The sequence below is a fragment of the Aulostomus chinensis genome, chromosome 11, assembly GCF_037954235.1.
Source record: "Aulostomus chinensis isolate RoL2024-O1b breed Wild chromosome 11, RoL_Achi_v1.0, whole genome shotgun sequence".
Lineage (NCBI taxonomy): Eukaryota > Metazoa > Chordata > Actinopteri > Syngnathiformes > Aulostomidae > Aulostomus > Aulostomus chinensis.
Window position 1 is genome coordinate 12,580,001 of NC_141330.1, and position 22,500 is coordinate 12,602,500.

At 42.4% G+C, this 22,500-nt stretch overlaps 1 protein-coding gene across 2 annotated transcripts in view; it reads left to right on the forward strand.

Annotated features, from left to right (window-relative positions):
• Window positions 1-20,701, forward strand: part of LOC147253418 (uncharacterized) — a 35,501-nt gene extending 14,800 nt beyond the window's left edge. For both annotated transcript variants that reach the window (XM_086218585.1, XM_086218584.1), the window contains exons 3-5: window positions 9,281-9,418; window positions 14,626-14,756; window positions 15,267-20,701. In XM_086218585.1, coding sequence (XP_086074711.1) covers window positions 9,281-9,418; window positions 14,626-14,756; window positions 15,267-19,308 — 4,311 coding nt within the window. In that variant the 3' untranslated portion in view covers window positions 19,309-20,701. The remainder of the gene's footprint in view (window positions 1-9,280; window positions 9,419-14,625; window positions 14,757-15,266) is intronic.
• The last annotated feature ends 1,799 nt before the right edge of the window (window positions 20,702-22,500 follow it).

Below are 22,500 nucleotides of genomic sequence, written 5' to 3' on the forward strand. Positions count from 1 at the left end.
CCAAAGGCTGAGACACACAGAGAAACTCGGAGAGAAAAGAGGAGGGGTAGAGGGTCGGGTGGTTGGGGGGTTTGGCTCTGAGAGGTACATTTTGGCACAGAATAGGATTAATTAATGATACAGCGCTTGAATAACTCCAAAAACATAGGAGCTCTGTTGAATAGGGAAAAGAAAGAGGGAGACAGAGAGATTAAAGCAGAGAGGAAAGAACAGCTCAGTGGAGAGGCTCTCTGGCCTTGCTTTGTGATGGACAGGGAATTCCATTTCGATTGTTGACTGAGAGATCGTTTGGTCAGGCCTTGTGACTAAATGTAGATTTATTGCTGCCTTCAAATGGGGTTGTGCTTACCGTGTTCACTAGTTCGATGTGAGCGCCCACCTTCTTTTAGTATTCACTAATTTGCTGAAAGCTTCACGTTCACGAGTTGCGCACGTGAGTTTCCACAAAAATGAGCTCATGAGTTCCATTTAAATGTATTTCAATGCAATGCTACAGTCGTCCTGTTATTGCCATTGATAACACTAGCAGCATTATTTTAAGGTTATATATAGAGTCAGGATCTTTATTCACACACACACACACACACACACATATATATATATATATATATATATACATATATATATATACATATATATATATGTATATATACATACACATACATACATACATACATATTCCCTTAGGTATGCTGCAGATGTATTCAGGGTAGATACATTATTTCTGTATATTTGACCTGAGGAATAGAGGAATAACAACTTGTAACTGTTTCAACATTTATTCAGCATTAAATGTAAATATTGAGGACGATGATTCAAGTGGAACATTTCAAGCATTCTTTTGCACGTCCATATAGAACAATCTGTACTGCAGCTCATTTCATTCGCACTTGTGTAAGCTCTTTTAAAGCCATGTGATATCAATCCCAAATACTGCGTGTGTCTTTCTCAAATATTCTTGTAAATAAGGCAATATTTCAACTCAGAACATGTACTGCTTGTAGAGCATTCCTTTCATATTGCTGTTTACATGCAGAAGTGTTGCCATAAGACGCATATCCACATTAGCAAAGTCACTACATCAGAGTTTCCTTCTGGAATTTGACCTGAAACCATTTCTGTCTCTTGCTATTTCAGTATATTTTGAGTTTTTCTGTTGCTATTTGTGCAAAAGTCTGCTTAGAGCACAGTTAGAAACAATTGCTGGAAGCTAAATCACTTCTTTTAAGCAGTTAAACTTCTTAGCAAAATGCTGCAGGACTTTAATAATGCAATTTATTTGTATACACATTATCTCAGTTATGTAATTAAAAACAATAACTCCACGTCATATTCTGATTATTGCTTACTCAGACTCATTCAGGCTGAGGCTATCAGAAAAAAGCTGTTTTCCTGAGTCCTGATCAGGATATCGCAACCTATATAAAGGTGGATATTTGTGATGTCATCAGATATCTTGGATTGGATCTGAAATCAAGTCCGTCTAATATTTTAAAATACAGATTTTTATTTGCATATTGAAAAATGTCAGACGTGGGGGTTGGAGCTTTACTTCAACCAAAAATGATCATTATTTCCACTCAAAAAAAAGAAAAAAAAGAATAAAAAGCTCTGTCTTGCGCGCTCATGTTAAAATGTAATAAATGATCACCAGAATAGCTGTCCCTTGTTAAAGACATTGTTAAAATTTAAATGCAATATTCTGGAGTACAGGGCATCACTAAAAACGCACGTTATATATTTACATATCCTACAATGAAACATAAACAAAAGATCCTTTATAAAGGACACACGAGCTCAGTTTAAGGAACCAATCTGTGGAGAAGCACAAGGCAACAAAGGGCACCGGGCAAATTAGCAAATATAATCTCTTCATCATTTATTTATTCAGTTTGTTTCTTGCATGCTGCTCAACTTAAAAGGTCAGAGCGAGATGGAGTTTTTTGTTGTTTTTTTCTTCAGAGCAAGGCTCAACAAAACACAGGAGCATTACAACACTGGTGATTCATTGTGTTGAGGCTGGCTCTCAAGATACAGCAAGATGAGATACGACACACTCGACACTTTCTTAAACTTTATATATTTACATGTGGAAATCTCATCTTCTGCATTATCTCAGCCTGTCTACTGTTTATTTCACAGGTTGAATGTGAGATTGTACTAACGCATCTTTTCTTTTTTTGGGGGTTGTGAGAAACATCCATTGACCGCTGCCTGGACTTGTCTGAGAGATATTTCTACCTGGCTGTAATGATCTGGTGCATAAGAAGAAGAAAATAAAAGGATACACACAAAAAACATCCCAACATGGTTAGCAAGTGGCACAGAAGACTAGGATGTACGTGCAGATGCTTCCACACACACATGCATCAAAAGATTAAATGGGCGGGCACGGACCGTGGAGGCATAATAAAGGCAGTCAAGGGAGATGCATTAGGGCTGCAAATATCAGCTCATTAACACACAGCTTTCCTGCTTAGCTGTGTGTGTGTGTGTGTGTGTGTGTGTGTGTGTGTGTGTGTGTGTGTGTGTGTGCGCGTGCGTGTGCGTGCGTGCGTGCGTGTGTGTGTGCATCCATGTGTATCCGTGTGTCACTGAGATCTACAGGTCATTACAGTAACAAGCGACTTAGCCCTCAGGTCAGCTGTCATTAGCTACAGAAGAATGTCCAGAAATCCCGCTGCCAGACTCTCACGCCGCCAGACTCTCATGCCGCCAGACTCTCACGCCGCCAGACTCTTTCCACTTGTGCAAGTATGTCTGACAGAGAGAATCACAGGAACACTCGGAGAAAGACAGAAAAGAAAAAAGATAGAGTGCAACAGAAAGGCAGGCATTTGATTAATTTTTTTTTTTTAATTCAAATGGAAGCATTTCTATTCACTACAATGTCCAAGTTAGGGCAATAATTATGGACGAAGATAATTAAACACTTAACTGTGTTGATAAACAGAATTCTATATGAACAGCTTTCCCCAGGCACATAGAGGCACAAGGCAATTAGGAGTTCTCTGAATTCATAAATGTCTCCAATTCACCGTTTGTCCTCATGTCACTGCAGCAGCAACACATGCATATTCAGAGATGGGAAAACAGCACATTCCACATCCTCTGGAGCTCACGCCCTTCACCGGGTGATAATAACACAACAATCGCATACACAAATAAATACTTAGCAGCCTTTTTCACGGGGGAGAAAGAGATTGCAGCTCGAGAAAGGAAAAAGAGACGCATCTAATGAAGTATGGCTAAGTGGAGGTTCTTAGAAATGGACACCAGTGTTGCAAGATACATAATAATTATTACACGGTAGGTATGATAAGTTCACACTCCCTGTGATCATTCATTTGATCGTTCGTGACATGTCCCTTTAGTTTGTGAGTCTCTTTTCAACTGAAGTCTTAAATCAGCAAAACAAGCGTGATTAGCTGCACAATGGAGATGTTTGCATGCCCTTCTGACAGAAAACATTCATCTGGCAGACAACGTCCTTCTGGATGAAAACATCAATCTGGCAGAAAATGCCTTTCTTACAGAAAATGCCTGTCTTGCTGGCAGAAATTGTCTTTGAAGCAGAAAACATTCAGGCAGAAAATGATGTTAAAAAAAAAAAGTAAAAGAATTAAGGAACAGAAATAGGTGAACTGAAAAGTGCAGAATGCTTCTGCCACTTTTGTTTCAATCCAACTTCTGAATTTCGTATCTAGTTTGTTTAACTTATTTTTTTCTAGATTTTTTCGATTAAAAAAAAACCAAAACAATTACTTTCATTTTTCTATCATGCTTGGTTTGATTTATGGGGAGCCCCTCAGGGAAAATGGACGAAAGTATAAATGTAAATTGCTCGTGTTCTCCAGAAACCTCCCAGTGCCCACTATAGATTCTCTACTTATTTATTTATAATTTGCTCCTGTCACCCTGGGCTCGGTCGGTGTGGGCAGCAAACCCTCTTGATTTTCTTTCAGATAACAAGCCTATTTATACTTGAACTGATGAGGGATGCATACTGTTTATTTCATCAAATGTTGAAAAGTTTAAAACCTGTGTTGGATTGAACAGCTTTTGTTTTCAATATGAGGGCGGTTTTATTTGAGTGAGTCTCCCAAGACATCCCCCACTTCTTCACGACGTTTTTTTTCTTAATAAATAATATTTTGTGAATTACACGTTCACACCTACTTGTTCACTTAGTTGTGACTCAGTTTCAGTAAATATGCTCCAGACATGATGATTTCAACCCTCTAAGGTGATGTTTTAACATTTCCAATCCGGCAAAAAAGACGTACACTCAAACGCACAATTTTCTTTTCACATCTTGAACTTCATGTGCCAACTAGTAATTTGGATACAACCGAACACAACAAATATCACTCGTTATTGTGCCTTTGTGTTAAATGGCTATCGTATTTTTTTTATTGTAGGATCCACAATTGTTTTGTGAGCAATAACTCAGAAAACAATAATTCAGAAAACATTATGTAGATCTTCATCAATTTACAAGAAAAGAATAGAGGATGTATACAAAACGTGAATTGCAAAGAGGTGAGTCAGACGTTTTTGTCCGTCACTGAAAGGAAAATTGTAGACTGCAGAGAGTCCAAACCTTGCCAAGACTAATTTCTGGCTGATCTACTTTTTACCTTAAATTAAGCGCGGGGACTTTCAACAGCGATGAGACAAATAAACTGGGCAAGATTTCAACTGGTATGTTGAAAAACCACTAGTTTGTGTTCAAAAAAGGAGCTAAAAGAAACAGCATTGAAAATGACAAGGAGATTAGGCATAGTGCTCATGAAGGGATGTGCTTCTAATTGGCATGTAACCTTGTATAACCTGCATCCTTTCAGTAGATGTATTGGAGAAGTTTTATTTTTTTGACTTTACTTTTCTTCCCCCTGCAGTAGAAGCTTTAGAAGAAGTTATTTGAGCAGAGAGGATCTGATACCACCAGTAGTGTTGTTACTGTGCTTTTCTCTTTCTCTATTCTTAGATTAATTATGCATGCTGAGTGTTGGATTGGGTTTTGGTTTTTTTTTTTAATGTTTTTGTTTGCATGTTTGGGTATGTTTTGAACTTCACGGAGAACAAAGATGGCAATTATAACTTGTATTGCAATGCTGATAACAGCGTGGTCAGTTAAATGTCAGTATGTTTGAGGAGGTGCAAATTCATATTCTTATGAAAGAAATGTTTCACAAGTCACCATTTGCCCAGCACAAGGCGTCTAAAAAGAGAGAAAAGAAGCAGAAAGAAACTCAGCAGATAACACAATAGCATAGCTAATGTGTGTCTGGGGATTATGTACAAGTATGAATAAACCGGCGTCTCTCAAATCTGCTCCTTTGTATCTCCCATCATGTAAAACTGCCTGCTTTTCTGTCATGACATATCATTTGTCTTAAGGCAGCAGTTTTTAATATAATTGTATGAATTTCAAATCTCTCTGGGTCTAAACAACTGGGGCTGACTACCCAGGGTCAGAGGGTCCTCGAAAAGCCAGGAATGAAAGTTTGTTTCACAATTGGGGGTGGGGCTTCTTGTGGTGCAAGATGCTATTAAATGATAAAAATTAGAGGAATCGGTCGAATGAGGAGAGGCTGGATTTTGTCTGACACTGAATGACTCATATTGTTACAGTAAGTGTCTAACAGCACTCTGGAATGAATCCCCACTGAGAAAGACCTTTATGTTTTGCTTCTTCTGAATTAGTGCTTTAAGCAGAGAACTGAATGTTTCAGTGCTTCCATCCTGACATTTTGCATGTACTGATCAACACAGTAACTCTAACATGACAACCTCTCCATGTGTACTAGTTCTCCAGCCAGGACGGGTCAACAGTCCATCACAGGACCAACACATAGAGACAGACAACCATTCACACTCACAGTCACACCTACAGTCAATTTAGAGTATCAATCAGCCTCGTCCCCTCTTGATGTCTTTGGACTGTGGGAGGAAGCTGGAGTACCAGAGAGAACCCACACAGTCAGCTCAGCGAGAACATGCAGACTCACACAGAAAGATCCTGTGCCGGAGCCGGGGCTCAAACCCGGAACCTTCTTGCTGTGAGGTGACAGTGCTGACCACTGCACCACCGTGCTGTCCATCTCTAAATCTTGATACTGCAATTTTATAAAGGAAGAGGAGGACAAAGAGTGGGAGATTTCTTCTCCTGTTTGTCTGCAGTACAAACAGTCGCTATCAGCACAATAGCTGACACAACAGCTTGCTAGCTGCAGTGTTAGGAGCATGTGTATCAGCACTGGAAGCAGCTTCAGCGTGTCCCTCTCCTCCAGAGGTCATCTATGACAACATTGTGATGTGTGGCGCATCATTCTGTGACCATGATTTAGAAAATGAACTAATACAGACAAAATTTAAATATTGAACCAATTCCAATTGGGTTTTTTTTTCATCCTTAATAATCATTTAGATACAAAAAGATTGAAAAAAATAGGCCAGAGGTTGAAAAATAAACCCAAATTATTTCATACTCAGGCAAAGTGCTGTCAGGCTGACTTTGTAGTGATATCAGTGTGTCAGCTCCCTCACTCTCTACAGTCCAGCCATCCATGAAAATACTGTTCAATATTTAATTACCGCCCATGCGAAAGTGACCAGAGAAATAAGTCAAACAATGTAGTTCCCATTTGAAGTGCACCATTCCACATGTTTTAAGGATTTGCCTTTATTTCATGGCACTTATTTGTTCCTTCTTTTGTTTTCTTTCGACTGCAGTACTAAACTTGCCTCAACTGGATGTCATAAGTATACATTTAGGTCCTTTTTTCTTTCTCTCTGGCAGCAGTACTCAACAGGTATGATTGTAGTGATGGGGTGACGCCAGAGTTTTCAATCTGCAGAACTCCCAGAGCTTCCTCAAGGGTCCTTTTCCCGCTGAATTGTTTTTCATGAATATATTGTATATCATTACTTTCCAGCGTGCACGCACGCATACACGCATACACGCATACACACACACACACACACACACACACACACACACACACACACACACACACACACTCCAAAGCTGACAGACCCTGTGTGTGTTAAACACATTAAGCGTGACCTGTTCGTTTCCACAGTAGCTAAAGACATTAAATTATGTCGGTGTGTTTCTGTAACTCCAGTTCTGGTTGATAACAGCTCTTATTTGTGGCATTATTTTCTTCAGTTCTGAAGAAGAATGACGTGCTGCTTCTTTTATAAATTGAGGATAAGAGGGAAAGGAGCGTGTTCACATCTACATCCCCTTATAGACACTCATTCAGACATGACGGACTGTGCATATCTCTCGTGTTTTGTTTTTTTTCTGCAATCAGGTTGATGGGCGTATTAGAGCGCGCATGCATTAGTGTTAATGCTGAATGTGTAGATGTGTTTATATATGGGTGTATATCCATGTTGCTGTGGAAATCATATTAGGTGTATAAATCTAAAGCAAATGTAAGCCGCTGTGTTTGATGTTATTAACATTCATCAAAAAAATGGGTACTTGCCTGTCAGGATGTGTCTGAGCTTATATGAGTTCATACACATACACACCTTTTTCTCGTCTTCCCAACATCTCACTTTTATATTTTTCACTGCATTGCTCAGCCTAACAGAATGGATAAGGCAAAAAAAGAAAGTGTTAGAAGTTCAGCCAAATGCAAATATACTTACATGTGCACACATAATGAGTTCCCACCTGAAGGCAACTTCTATATAATCTTCCATGAAGCCAAAGGTGAACAAATTAATGATCTCATCACCCTGCAGCACTCAGAGAAAGGCATGCTCTGAGTGATGGGATCATTTCCTGGTTGTCTGCGTGTGGAAGGTCGATAGATGCCACACACACACACACACACACACACACACACACACACACACACAAACATGCTGGCACAGGATCAATGTACATTAGCTACCTCCCTTCAACCTCCTCACTGGATTGGACTGCCATCTACCTGCAGGTGCAGAACAAGTGGTTTTCCCCTGTGAGTGAGTGTGCAGTTAAAATTCTCTTTATATGAGTAAAAGCTGATGTTAAGTACACCAGGGCTCATAAGACTTGGTGGTTATGATAATGAGGAGGTATTTATGTGTATGTGTGTGTAAATGAGGGCAGCCAGAGGTTATATTTTCTTCTCCCTGCATGTCCCATCCTAGCTTTCCTCTCCTCACACCTGTGTTCCAGCGTGCAGGCATATTACTGAGGCAAATTGGGGCCAATAGAGTCTGTCACTGCCTGACCCGGGTCTTGCCAAACAGAAAAGAAGCCCAACAGAAAGGGCAAATGGGGGGGGGGGGGGGGGGGGCTGAAACAGGAGACAATGAAAAGAATGAAAACAGGAGAGGCAGAAAGTAGCAAGTAAGAGAAAAAGCAGGAGAAAGGAAGAATGTGTGAGAGAAAGAGAGAGAGAGAAGTGACAACCTCAAATTAAATTCCCATCATGTCAGTGTAGAACAGAATTCAATAGTGTTTATTGGCAGCTCCCAGCCTGAGGGAAATTACATTCTGAAGCAGAGCATGGCATGAATGCACACACACCTCTGTACACACACACACACACACACACATGCACACACGCACACACACACACACACATATATATATATATATATATATATATATATATATATATATATATATATATATATATATATATACACACACACACACACACACACACACACACACACTGATCTGTCATACACAACACTGCATGTCTTCGGACCAAGAAAAAAAACCCTCTGGGTGACCAGCAGTTTGTACCCTGGGGCCCAAGAGCCATTTGCACGTGTGTGTGTCCATGTGATATTTGAAAGTTTTCACAATTTGTCCACAGCTACATGAAGGTGTTTTTCTATCTGTTTGTGAATCGTTCTCAGACTTTTCACCATTACACTATGCATATGCTGACTTCTTTTATAGCGGCTGTATTAAATGTGTCCCCAGGTTCATGTTGCCATGAGCAAAGGGTTTCACCTTCTTTGTCCAACCTCCGGCAGCGGCAGCAGCAAAGGCAGTGTACTTTAATGGGAAGTCGTTTAGCAGTTTTATGCAGAGCACATGTAGAGGCTATTACTGCTGATGTCTCTGGGATGCAGATTTGCTCTAAATGGCTAACAATCTGCCATTCTTTCCACTCCCTCCCTCTTCTTCCTCCCCATCTCTACCCCTGTAACCCTTTATCTTTGTCTGTACATGTCTGTATCTTGAGCCTCTCCTTTCTCCCTTCCAATCCCTCCAACGTTCTCACTTGTTCTCTCTGTTTTTTTTCCACTCCAGGAGCGTGCAGAGAGGGCTTTGGGCTGCTCAGTGGAGGATCTGAAAGCTCTTTTCTACTGCGAGCTGTGTGACAAGCAGTACCTCAGACATCAGGAGTTTGACAACCATATCAACTCCTACGACCACGCGCACAAACAGGTACATGGGAGCTGCAGCTACACATATGACATTTTGCTCCATACACACATCTGCAAGGGTGTTTTATGATCCTTGTGTGAATTTGGAGTCTCTCTGTACTTTATGTGCTGATGGAAAGCAACTTTAGATATCCACGCCTGTCTGCCCTTTAGGTGGCGTTTCCCAGCACCAAGCATGCTACAGCGTGTCATCTTTTATAAGATCACATACAGAGCGCACACACTCAACTGCAAGCAGTGACACACACACACACACACACACACATATACTGTAGCAGTGCAGCTAAGATTTCTATTTCAACAGGATACAGTCCTTTTTCCTCTCCTTTCAGCCTACCTCATATTCATGACTCAGACACAGTGTCTCTCAGCAGGTCGTCACCATTGAGTGGGTGAAAAGAGTCAAAGACAGCCCTCATAAATCAACTTACAAACTCTTAGTATTGTTAATTATTTCCTCATGCGTATGATGTGTTGACAATCCATATTTAGACTCATTTCAAAAATAAAGCTGAATCTGATCTTATTAAAAACCAATGAATGCTCATTCACATGAGATGGAACACGATACACCATATATGAAAATCTTTAAGGTTTGAAGACCCATGTGTGAAGCGTGGGATAGCAGCAAATTACACTGCTAGATATTAGAGCCATTAAGCTCCAATTTGTTGTACATTGTTTAATCTGAGTTGACAAATTCTTTGAAACTGTTACTTTTATGGGTTTTTTTCCCCCTCAGTTACACAGATTGACAATATTTGCTTTTAGCAAAATCACTGTATTGTAATACTATCATTATAGAGTATTGCGGGAGTATTGTGAGTTACTCTGTGAATCCCTGCCCCTGTATGCCTGAACAAATGATGTGTATTTCTCTGAGTCAGTAAGTCTTGTAGAGTACATTGTCATAGATATTTATGGCTCTGTGTCTTTTAGGCCAGTAAACATTCACCTACTTTCCATGAAGAATGTAATGATGTTTTCGCATGTGTTGGTGAGGGTGGAAACTTTTTTGCACTGATTGAAAATCAGATTTTAATAAATAGTCCAACAAGTGTGATATGTGCCCTTACAACTCTTGCTGAAACCAATCTTGGTCCATAATCCAGACTACACATGTGTATACAGGTGTAATGAGGAACCTTGAAGCCTCCAGGTTGGAAAAAGTGAGAATGGGCTTTATAAAGGAGTATTTATAAGAAAGAGATATCTTGTGTCCAGCAATTAAATCAATGTGAAATGAAAAATATTTTTTTACTCAAGTAATCGGAAGGGCAGCACGGTGGTGCAGTGGTCAGCGCTGTCGCCTCACAGCAAGAAGGTTCCGGGTTTGAGCCCTGACTCGAGCATGGGATCTTTCTGTGTGGAGTCTGCATGTTCTCCCTGTTCCTGTGTGGGTTCTCTCTGGTACTCCAGCTTCCTCCCACAGTCCAAAGACATCAAGAGAGGACGAGGCTGATTGATACTCTAAATTGACTGTAGGTGTGACTGTGAGTGTGAATGGTTGTCTGTCTCTATGTGTTGGCCCTGTGATGGACTGGTGACCTGTCCAGGGTGAACCCCGCCTCTCACCTGAAGGCTGCTGGGATAGGCTCCACCCCCTTAACAAGATAAGGGGAAGAAAATGGATGGAGATTGGATGGTGTTTTAAGGACTTTAATTATCATGATAGTTTTGTGCCCAATGTCAGACACGTATTATTTTAACTGTAAAGAGTATTTTTGTATACTTACTTGTGAGGAGGGAATCTTTAAATAAAGGGAAGAGTCATAAACCATCAAGGTGATACAACAGAGCTGATCCTAAACACAACATTATAATTACTGATGTATCAAATATAAAGTGACAGACTACTTGAAATTAAGAGAATAAACATAAGGGGGTCTTCGCCCCGGAGGACCTCCGGGCTCAGGCCCTAATTAAGGAAAATAAATACAAACATACAGAAAACAGTGCAACAGAGATACAAATAGAAATTGGCAAAAAAAAAATTATACAATATTAAAGAATTACTAAATAATCTCAGTCTCAAATGTAATGATGCTCTAAAATTCCTTTTTTCCCTGTTCAAAATTTAGAGCTTTTGATTTGTATGTGTCTGGTACCAAAAGATACTCGTATAAAATTCCCTTTATTCCTCATTTTGTACATCCTCCAAAGAAAAGTAAATATTCTGCACCAAATAAAACATGAAGCTATTAGTCATGGCTCAAGTATGATTCTATTTTTTCGGGTTTAGACAAGATGAGGCCAATGGACCATTAGGAAAAGGCCCGGCAGCAGGTTTTCTCCTGCGTTCTGCTTTCACTTCCATTTTCATTCACAACCTCCACTCTGGACTAACAAGCTGAAGGTTCTGCTGATAGCACATTCTTCTTCAGCTTTCTGTTGTCACGCCAAGACACACACACATACATACACACACATAAAAAAAACACAGACGCGCACCTACCCATGTACACGCTTGTCCTCAAACACAAGCAATCTCTTAACCAAGCCAAGCTGCTTCCCACTCCTGCACGCCCACGCTGCACAATGAAATAAACATTAAATAAGACGATTCCTTCACTGTCGTTGTTCTTTGAAAATGAATTGAAGCAACTGTGGGCCAATGTTAATGTTTTGTTTTAGCCAGCGGCAGGCACATGAAACAAGCTGCATGAGGCACTGAGCTGACAGTAGCCACTGGCACTTGTGGGAACACACACACACACACGCACACACACGCACACATACACACAGGACTACATGCACACACTTCCCACTGAGCAGACAGCAAATGAAATTCTAGCTGAAGAAGTTTCCCTGCAGGAATATTGGCTTTGGTGAGCAGAAGCTGATTGCGATTGCTCTGTCTCCTTTCCTTATCATTGATTTAGAGGATAAACATGTCTGAATACAGTGCTTCATCAGCATTTACTGATTACAGAAATTGCTCATTAAACCAGCATCACATTCTCTTTTAAATACAAGAGCAATCAGCCCATTAGCACAGACACTAACACGTTACCTTAGAATACAGCATCCTTCATTCCAGAGCTCTAGTGGATGTGAATCAACTCTGACTCATCCATAGTTGCCTCACCCTGAGCTCTCCTTAACAAATCTAAAGGAATATTGATCGAGGCTTTGACACACGGATTAGGCTTCACAGCACATACCTAGACGGGCGTGTTGGAGAGCAAGCCTAATGTCACGTTCTGCTGTTGGGGACTTGACGACATCTTTAAAGACAAAAGTATCAAAAGCTTAAAAGTGGGAAACGATTCTGCCTGCATTACTTTGTCTGACTCTAAATATAGCTACAGGTTTGCCTGCAGTGGGACTTGTTTTTAAGAGTGAACAATAACCTGGCACAATGCAAATGCAAGACTAAGGAGGGGGTATTCATCTTCATATATTCCATCCATTATAAACTGCTCTCTCTTTCTCTCTCTTTCAGTCATTGCAACGGACAGCTCCAGTACAACCGCTGTGATCTTTTCTTCCTTCATCCTTCTTTCCCCACTCCTGGCTTCATCCACAGTTGTTCATTATGTATTCCCCTCTGCTTGGACATGATTAATATTTCCCATAGAATGAATCTGGCATCAAAGCCCCTCAGACCTCCCTAAACACACACACACACACACACACACACACACACACACACACACACACACACACACACACACACACACACACAATACACTTGCTCCTATGCTATAAGACATTGTCAAGAAATACAAACCCACAAGTGCTCCTCTGTTGGCACATGCTGTCTCCAGCAAGCTGATAGTGGGATGTTAAGCATCCACTGATAATGTAGAAAGACAACTGCTTGTGTAAGACTCAGCAGAGATTAACCTGATGACTGTCATCTCCTGCATATAAGATCCGAGTGTGAAAGAGAGTGAGTGTATAAATAAATCTGATGTCTGAAGGGCTAATCTGATATGTGCAAGCTTGTGTGTGAAAGCGATACATACGGTATGGGTGAGTGATAGTGCAACATGATCTAAAAGTGAACACTGCTGGATGAATTTGCAAATAAACAAATCTTGAATTGGATTGCGCACTGAGGGAAATGAAAGAGAGAGAAGGAGAGCGAGAGAGAGAGAGAGAGAGAGAGAGGCGGAAAAAGAGAGAGTGAGAGAGAAAAGAGAGATCGAAAGATTTTGCACAATACTGCAGCTATTCCCAAACTCCCAAGTCCCTCCTTAGCCTTTAGACACACACACACACACACACACACACACACACACACACACACACACACACACACACACACACACACACACACACACACACATATACATGGACAAAAATAAACACACTTACATGCACATGCACACACCTGCCAAGCATGGATAAAGGACAGATTAAAGTGTGTCAGAAAAGGAAATGGGAGAGAGAGGCATGAATCATTGTTTCCCTGCGAGAATAGGCACACCTATAGCTATAGACAAATAGTTTTACATAAATACACATCATACATGCATACACAAACAAAGAGAGCTAATTGTGAGGTTTTTCTCTCCAATAACACATTTGAAGACCCACCAGTTTGCTTGAAATGGCATCAGTATCCTTTAGTCCCTTTGCTGTGATGTGTTTCTTGTATGGGTGTACTTGGGTGACTGGAATGGTGTGGTGCACACGTGCAGCATATACAATGGTGCACCATTTACAGTCATTTTCCTCATGATCAGTAGCTCTATTGTGTACTCTGTATTCCCAGCAACAGCAAGGTGCATTTCAACCCAAAAGCAGATATAATTGGATCAAAATTTTGAGCTCAAACTGAGCTGTGATAACTGACAAAGGGACAATCATTTTAAGTTCAATGGCATGCCATGAAGATTGAGGACCGCGCAAGGAGTAATGATAGAGTAAAATGTCAGTCCACCAGGCTCAGAAAGAGCATCATCAGCATTAAATCACTTGTGTCATTCATCTCTACTGTGCCTGTAATTGACTATTCACAAGTCGGGTTGTGTTTGCTCTCAATCAGGTTGTTTGGTATAAAAGACGCTTTCTTCCAGGTTGAATGGAGTTAATTGGCCGTGAGTATTGGAGGAGAACATCTGCAAACGCTGCATGCTTGAAAGACAGCAGCCTGCAGAGAGCCTCCTAAAACGAATCTGTCACTCTCCTGTTGGTCCTTCTTTCACCCCTGCCCTTCACATACTCAGTTTGTTCCTACATCATTTTTGTTTGCTGCAGAGGCTGAAGGAACTCAAGCAAAGAGAATTTGCTCGCAACGTGGCCTCAAAGTCATGGAAGGACCAACGCAAACAGGAGAAGGCTCTCAGACGCTTGCACCAGCTAGCACAGCTTCAACAGGAAACCCAGCGGTAAGTGGGTGGAGGAGTGTGTAATTGCGTGTGTCCATGTCAGTGTGTGTGTATGTAACAAGACCAGGGGCACGAGTCCAGAGGGGTTAGAGTAGCGTCACATCCAGTCAGCGTTTCCTAGATTTGATGGATGCATCCACAGATGTGGGAGCACTCAGTTGACCTAGATAAGCCACAGGTGAAGTGAATATAACATGAAGACACATTCTTGCTGACACTTTGGGAGTAAATGATTTGTAGGAAATGGAAGGAGAAGAAGAAAAGTTATTTCACTTACGTAGGAGTGAAACAAGCCAAAAGGAATCTGCCAATGGGTTTGCAATCAAAACAAGTAATGTAAAAACAATGCATCAAGCAAGAATCAAGTTGATTGCATCTTCCCCTGTGCAATTAAATGTCTTTTCACATAATCATGATAGACAGCACTGCAATAAATATTAGCAGCAGCAGCATCTTTCTTTCTTTCTTTGAAATAAAATGTGTACTTCTACCACATTCTTCTTGTTGCAGAGTCCAAGGGAGGACTTATGGGCTGAGGAGTACAGTCAGAGTTGTGAGCCAGCAACAGGACAGAGACGTGGACCAAAGAGACCGCAGCCCTGAGGACAAACCTGAACCTTGCAAACACACACAGGGGCTTCCTGCTCCACAATCCAGTACAGCTTCTCTCAGCCACCAGCAAAATGATGTGTGGCAATCTCCTTCCCAAGGACCACTGGCTGCATCCCCACTAATCACATATCCAGTTTCCAATAGAAAAGAAACTCCTGCAGTAAATCTCCAGTCTCGTCTAGGCTTGTATTCCCAGCTGCCTCTCCCAGGACGAGGGAGAGTGGGAGGCAGACTGGGGGTGTCCTTCTGCTTCTCACGTAGGGGACCCAGACTGGAACCTTCCGCTTCTGTCTTCTCAGACCAGGAGGAGGAAGAACGAGAGAAAAGGGAACAAATGAAAGAAAGAATAAGGGGAATAATGGAGGACATAGATAGAGAAATTGAGGCAGCAGAGAGGAAACATGGTGAGAGTAAAGAGCTGATGTCTGGTTCTGACAGCAATATGGGTTCAACCCCCACAGAGGCTGCGAAAGAAGAGGAAGAGATCGAAAATATAGACATAGAGAAAGACCACTCACCCACAGAGGCAGTACCTGATAATCAGAGCAATGATTTACTATTCCCTCCATCAGGCAAGAAAGGGACAGTATGGGGCAGGTCACTACTAGCAGGAGCACACACAGACTCAGAACACACAGATAGTGAGACAGAGAGAAAGCAGGAAACAGGAAGCAGCTATGAGCAGAGTGCGCATATGTGTGTGCTTGGTAAAGATGGTTCTACTCGTCTGAGATGGCCTGTTAGTTTGCTCAAGTTCACTAAGGCTCTACCACACATCTCTTATAGCTGCAACCCACTGTGCTCTATCTCTCAAGAACCCCAACAAAGCAAGGAGGAGCAGCGAGAAGTGAAAAAAAATCAGTTATGTGCCCTTTCAGATGAATCAAACTCACATGTGCAAGCCATTCTCCCACCAGACACCCATTACTGTTTACAAAGACATACAAGACATCAATTGAGAGCACACAGACAGAAAAAAGCTGAGGAGAATGGTAAGGCAGAGCCACATATCAATGTGGAGACAGAAGTACACCTGTTTCTAAAGGATAAAAATCTGTCATCGCCAGAAAAAAAAGCAGAGAGAAGACGATGCATGCTAAGTATGGAGAAACGTGTGAGTACAGCCTGCTATCCATTTGACCCCAACCACAGTGACAGCTCTGACACAAACTCCCAGAATCCTCCACGAGGCAGATTATTGGGTGCAAGCAGGATCAGCGAGAGAGCCATCACAGCCTTGAGCTGTAAATTAGAGTCTGTCACCCAGCCTGGCAAACAGAGGATATGCATCAGCCCGTCCAGGTGTGACTGTGGGAGTGAGACAATGTGCAATAGCACCAGTGCTTTGCAGCCCTACGTGGGTGTCTCAAAAATGTCACACAAAAAGAGTAAGCCCAGCACAAAGAAACACAAGCTGGGGAAGAGGAAGAGAGGTGAAAAGGAGAGAGCTTCAACCAGGCGCCAATCTGCCAGATATAAAATGAGGAGTGTTGTCTCGACAGTCTCCTCTGGACAAGATAGAGGAGGAGAGGCTGGAGGGAGCTGGAGAACGAAAAGGGAGACCGGGGAGATGAAGAGGAGGCTGCAGAGTGCAGGGAGCAGCTGTCTCTTGGGGAGATGTGAGACTGAGCCAGTATCTGTCTCTGTCAGGAAGAGGAGGCCTTACAGGAGCCACAACTCTGAATCCCCATCACGAGTAGGCAAAGAGGAGGCAGACCACTGCAGTGTCTACTCCCAGCTTGCCAGACACACAGCAGACAGAGACGCTGAGGGGGAGGGAAAGCGAGACGCCGATGTTGTGACTTTTCCCTGGCGATCTCACTGTTCCTTACATTCTTTCTCACCAGGATGTAACTCAAAGCTGTTTTGGGAAAGGGGTCACCATAGCAACCCCAGGAGTTTCATTGACTCCAGTTACCCTGACAACAGCTGTGGTAGCAGCCCGGCGAGAAAGAGAAAACTCCTCCACAGGGAAAGGAAATTCATTCACAGTAAGAGGAAGAGTTTGAGACATTATGACATCTGGGAGGAGACAGATAGTGGAAGGAAAATGGGAGGGCAAACATGTTGCAGAGACAGAGGTTTAATTTCTGATACAGAACAGTGGGAGTGGATGGGAGGGAGCTGTCCTGGAGGTATCGAGGAGGGCAGGCAGAGGGCTGAATGGAAATCGAGAAACAGAGCTGTAGAGTGGGACTGGTTGAGTCGGATGAGCCCCAGTCCTTGCAGCAGGAGCGGGAGAAGCCGGAAATTAGGCAAGGAAGACACAGATTGGGACAGGTACAGCTTGGACAGATGGACGTGGGGTAGCAGCGATAGCTGGGAGGACAGGGGGACACACAGATCAACATCAGGCTCTAGAACAGGGGCCGACTGTAGAGACAGTTTGAGCAGTGTGAGAAGGAGTTCAGGCACCAGACACTCAAGCTCGAGACACTTATCCAGTCCTGAGTGGTGGTCAAGCAGGCAGACATACAGCCTGCAGAGTCTGTACAACACACAGACCAGCAGATGCCAGAGTCCACGCTCCTGCAGCCCGTGTAGCAGCACCAGCATGTCTGAGTTAAGCTGGGAGTGGAGCAGAAGCAGTACCTGCTCAGGAATTACATTGGATGGGATGACAGTGAACTCCTGCAGAACACTCTCAGGTGCTCCAGGACTTCCGCCCGAGGCCACACATGAAGCAAAGAAGCAGAGCAACCTTGCATCTGTTTCATCTGGCCTTACCTGTGACTCCTTTCCCCATTCTTCACCCCATATATCAACAGCCCCAGTAGTCCCAGGCCTCAACCCCCACCATGCTGACAGTAGTTTTTCAAAGATAAAGAAGCTCAGTTCACAGCTTGACCTTGGCCTTGGGCCTCCTGCATCTGTCACCACAAGCAGCTCAGGCACAACCCTTCCTGGACTCTGCCACCGTGATTCCGTGCCACAGAAACCAGCCAGGACATCACTTCTCCCTCTCATAGGGAAACTTCCTGCAATCCAGAGGAAGGCGAGGAGGAAAAAGGGACTGTTGGAGAAGAGTCAGGAGAAAGAAGAGGAGGAGGAGGGGGAGGCTAAGTTGAATGGAGCTGATACCAGAACAGTCATCAGCAGTCCCAAATGTCCTTTGGACATGGCTGAGTCAAACCTCAGTAGCATGCCAAATCTCTGTCCAGTGGAGATTAGGACTGATGACAAACAGACAGGTGGAGAGACAGCACCGCCAATCAGCTTTACTGCAGAGGAGATGGACAAATATCGCCTCCTGCAAGAGCAAGCGAGAGAACACATGCAGAAAGTACTGGAACAGACTCAAGAGAGTGCAGATAAACACACAGAAACAAACTTCACACACACCACACAGATAGAGAACTGTGGAATTTCAGAGGAGCAATACACACCTGCACCCTTACACAACCCTCCACACCCTCCACACCCTCAAACCCAGTGTCATCACACAGATCCAATGCAAACACAAGTAGGGCACACCCTTCATCAAGGTCTGTCCCTCACACAGATGAGCCCACAAGAGAACTATACTCCACCTATGGCTTTAGGTGTCCCTAACCTCCCCCCTCTTCCACTGTCTCCCCCTCTGTCTGGTCTCCATCATATCCTTTTACAGCAGTCATCCCTCTCCATGCCTCCCTCCTCCTCACCCTCTTCCACCACATCCCCTTCTCCTGCCATTCACCCACACCATGCTCAGCTCCCTCACTCGCTGCCCCCTCTCCAGCCCACCCTACATCATTACCTTCACCTCTCTCCTTTCTCCATCTCCTCCCTGTTTCCCTCCATCTTGCTTTCCCATCACCCTATCCCTCTTCTCCCTCCAGCTCCTGCTTTCCACACAAATCCTCTCACTCCTGTCTCTGCGGTAGCCGTGCAACCCTTGAACCCGCAGCCTTTCATGGACAGAATATGGCCAGTGAGGTTTCAACAGAAGGCATTATGATTTTAGTGAGTGTCTGCCATGTTTATTAATCTTATTTGGCAACAGAGAGCAATGAGAAAGGAAGAGAGGAAGAGAGAGAGAGAAGGAATTTTTGGTTTGTACAAAAGCCTGCTATTTGAAATTGAGTTGTATCAATGCTTTCACGAGCATCAACTCCAACTCCTATTCACTTGTGCCCTCACACACACATACACACAAACTGCCCAGCTATTGACCATCTTCAAATGAAAATGTGTTTCTCCATTTAGCCTCTGCTGTGTTGCAGCATACACTGAAAAAGTAGCTTTGATCATTTGCCTTTTCCACCATTTCTCATTCAGGCCCAGAATAAAGAGAAAGGTGCACCTGCAATTCAAAGACAAGCTGAGCTTGTGTCATCCTCTCTCTTCCCTTCTGAACCGCAGACAGACCAGCTGCCTTTTGAAGTATCCTTCATCCCTGAGACAGAGGGGCGAGAGAATTCTCTTTCCTTCTCTGCATTTCATACAGGTTATCTTACTTAAAATGTGACTTTCAAAAAACATAAATAACAGTCTCGGGTCCAGGTGGGAGAGTACAGCAGCTTTAACCTTGCTGCGCACTGTACAGATACCCAGTCTGAAGGACAACAACTCATAACCATATCTGACACGTGTAAAGGCCTGTTTTGTCTCTATAGTGTAAATATCCTGACAGTGAGTGATGACAATAGAATTCGTGAAAATAATAAAATAAAAGGTGAAATTAACCTTGACTAGTAGTGCAATGTTTTTTCATACCCCATGACTTCAGTGATAAACAACTTTCATATTCATATGAAATACAGCATTTATAAATATCACTTATTTAGACAGCAGTGGCAGAATCTGATGTGTTATATTAAAACCTGTCTGACAATAAATGAGCTGCTTATGTGCTTTTTATTTTTGATTCATTTTGATTGAAAATCACGCAGTAAATTCCACCTAAAAAACAACCATACGCAGGCAGTTGCCTGGTAGCATGTTCAACCTCACAACCATGTTCACCAGTGAAATAATAAAATGTCATCGGGTACAAAACCATCAAGGCATTTAAGAGAGATAAAAAAAAAAACAACTTAAATTTCAATCATTGCAAAACTCTTCTTGAGGTTCAGAGATGGCAGATGTGGCAGCAAACTGAAATCATACATTTTTCAAAGGATTATTGACGCATTTATGATAGAAATCTATCAAGGCATGAGAGAAATCTATGTTAAAAAAACCAATAGTCTACATGCCAGCCACAGGAAGTTCATAAACAGGAACTGTAGGGATTGAGCAGTTCACACGATGCATTGAAAGAGTTACAGAGGCTAAAATACAAGATTCTTTAACACCATTAAAACTCACCATTTCTATAAAAGTACACATGGAGGTCATTGGAGAACAGATTGTTCCCTTAGGCAGTCAGGTAGTAACAGCATAACATAGCATAAACAGCAGTTTACGCATTGCGCATCTGTTACGAAATGCCAGAGTACTGTGTCAAATTACAAGCTGGGGCAGCATTGTAACAGCTTCAGTTTGCTCTGAATAAACAAGCCATTAGCACCATTGTAGCATCTCAAGTTGTTATAACAGCCTTGAAAGTAATGCAGTTATTACCTCTAAATGTCAACTCACAGCATAGAGCAGTGTGGTTCTCTGCCGTATCTGGCTCATGACCCTGCCAGAACACCTGAGCTCCCTTTTCACAAGGTTCACATCTAAAAGTTGAATACTTGAGTCAAAGCATCATTTCCTTGAACTTTATTTGAAGAGCATCAGATGTGACTGACTGTGCAGTAATTAAAAGAAAAGTCATTCTGAAGAAAAGGAAACTGATCATTTCCCGTTGTATAATTAAATGTCCACCCTACTTAAAGGTAATAAGTGCAAATGGATTTTAAAAATGTTTTATTTTCACTAGCTTTTGAGGTGAGGGTAGGGTTTGAGTAGGACACATCCCGAGTTAAAAAAAAAAAAGAAAAAAGCTTTTATGCAGCACTCATGAAACATCAACAAGCGTCTTTCTTGCACGTCTTAATGAGAGTAACGGTGGTTAGCAACTATTGCTATGCATCCATGGCTGGTGATTGCTGAAGGCATGGATGAATTAAAGCTGTTTGCCAAACAGTTGATCACTGCAGCGGCCGGCACTCAGGGAACCGAACATAGAAGAGAACAGAGTGGCATCCAGATGGTCTATGGACTTGGACAACCCAGAGTGCTTTGAGAGATTGGATTGATTTGCCCTCCGTGATATCAGTGAACACAGCCCAGCACACAGGGGGGCTGCAGCAAGGGGTGACACAAATACAGACACACACACAAGAATCAAAACATACAGTCCCCGTCCTGAGGTGTTGGCTAGAAATATAAGTCAACTCCTGCCGAGCTCCATTAATTAGAACACAATTCCTCTTTCTCCTCCTTGTGACCCCTGTGTTTCTGTATTTGTGCGTGCGTGTGTGTCAGAGAGAGAGAGAGAGAGAGCACATTTTGAGAGAAACAGAGAGAAAATCCCTATCTTTCTCCACAAGACAGGAGATCAAACAGACTCTGTGAAATATAGAGCAGCAATAATTAGCAGCTGTTACAGCATCAAACCTCTCTATCTCTACCTCTCCCTCTCTCCCCGACACGCGCGCACGCACACACACACACACACACACACACACACACACACACACACACACACACGACTTCTCTGTTCTTATCCCAGAGTTTAATTTAGAGATACTCAAATGTGCTGCAACTTCTCAGCCGTTCAATAATGATAATAAGGAGATGGTATAAAACCAACTCCAGCACTGACCTCCATTTTTTCTCCAGAGGAAACTGCAGAAACAGACACAAAGATGATGTATGAACACACACGCAATTGACTTTGGACCCCAAACGAACACGTTTTTGTGTTTTGTGTTTTGTTTTCTTTTTTTGTCTTTAAAAAAAAAAAAAGCTCATGTCTTGATGGATAGGGGTTCTTTATTGTGTTATTCACAGACAGGGTGAATCACATAGGGGTCATGAGGAAAATAGTAATCACAATATCACTGTATATTTTGTCAGTGACTGATTAAACCATTACAGCCCTGAGATTCGCTCTCTTGGTGTGTTGATGTTTTGCCGTTGTGTGTTTGTGTTGTGTGCGTGTGTGTGTGTGGGTGTGTATTTTCTGTGTGCATGCAAGAGTTGATTTATGATTGAG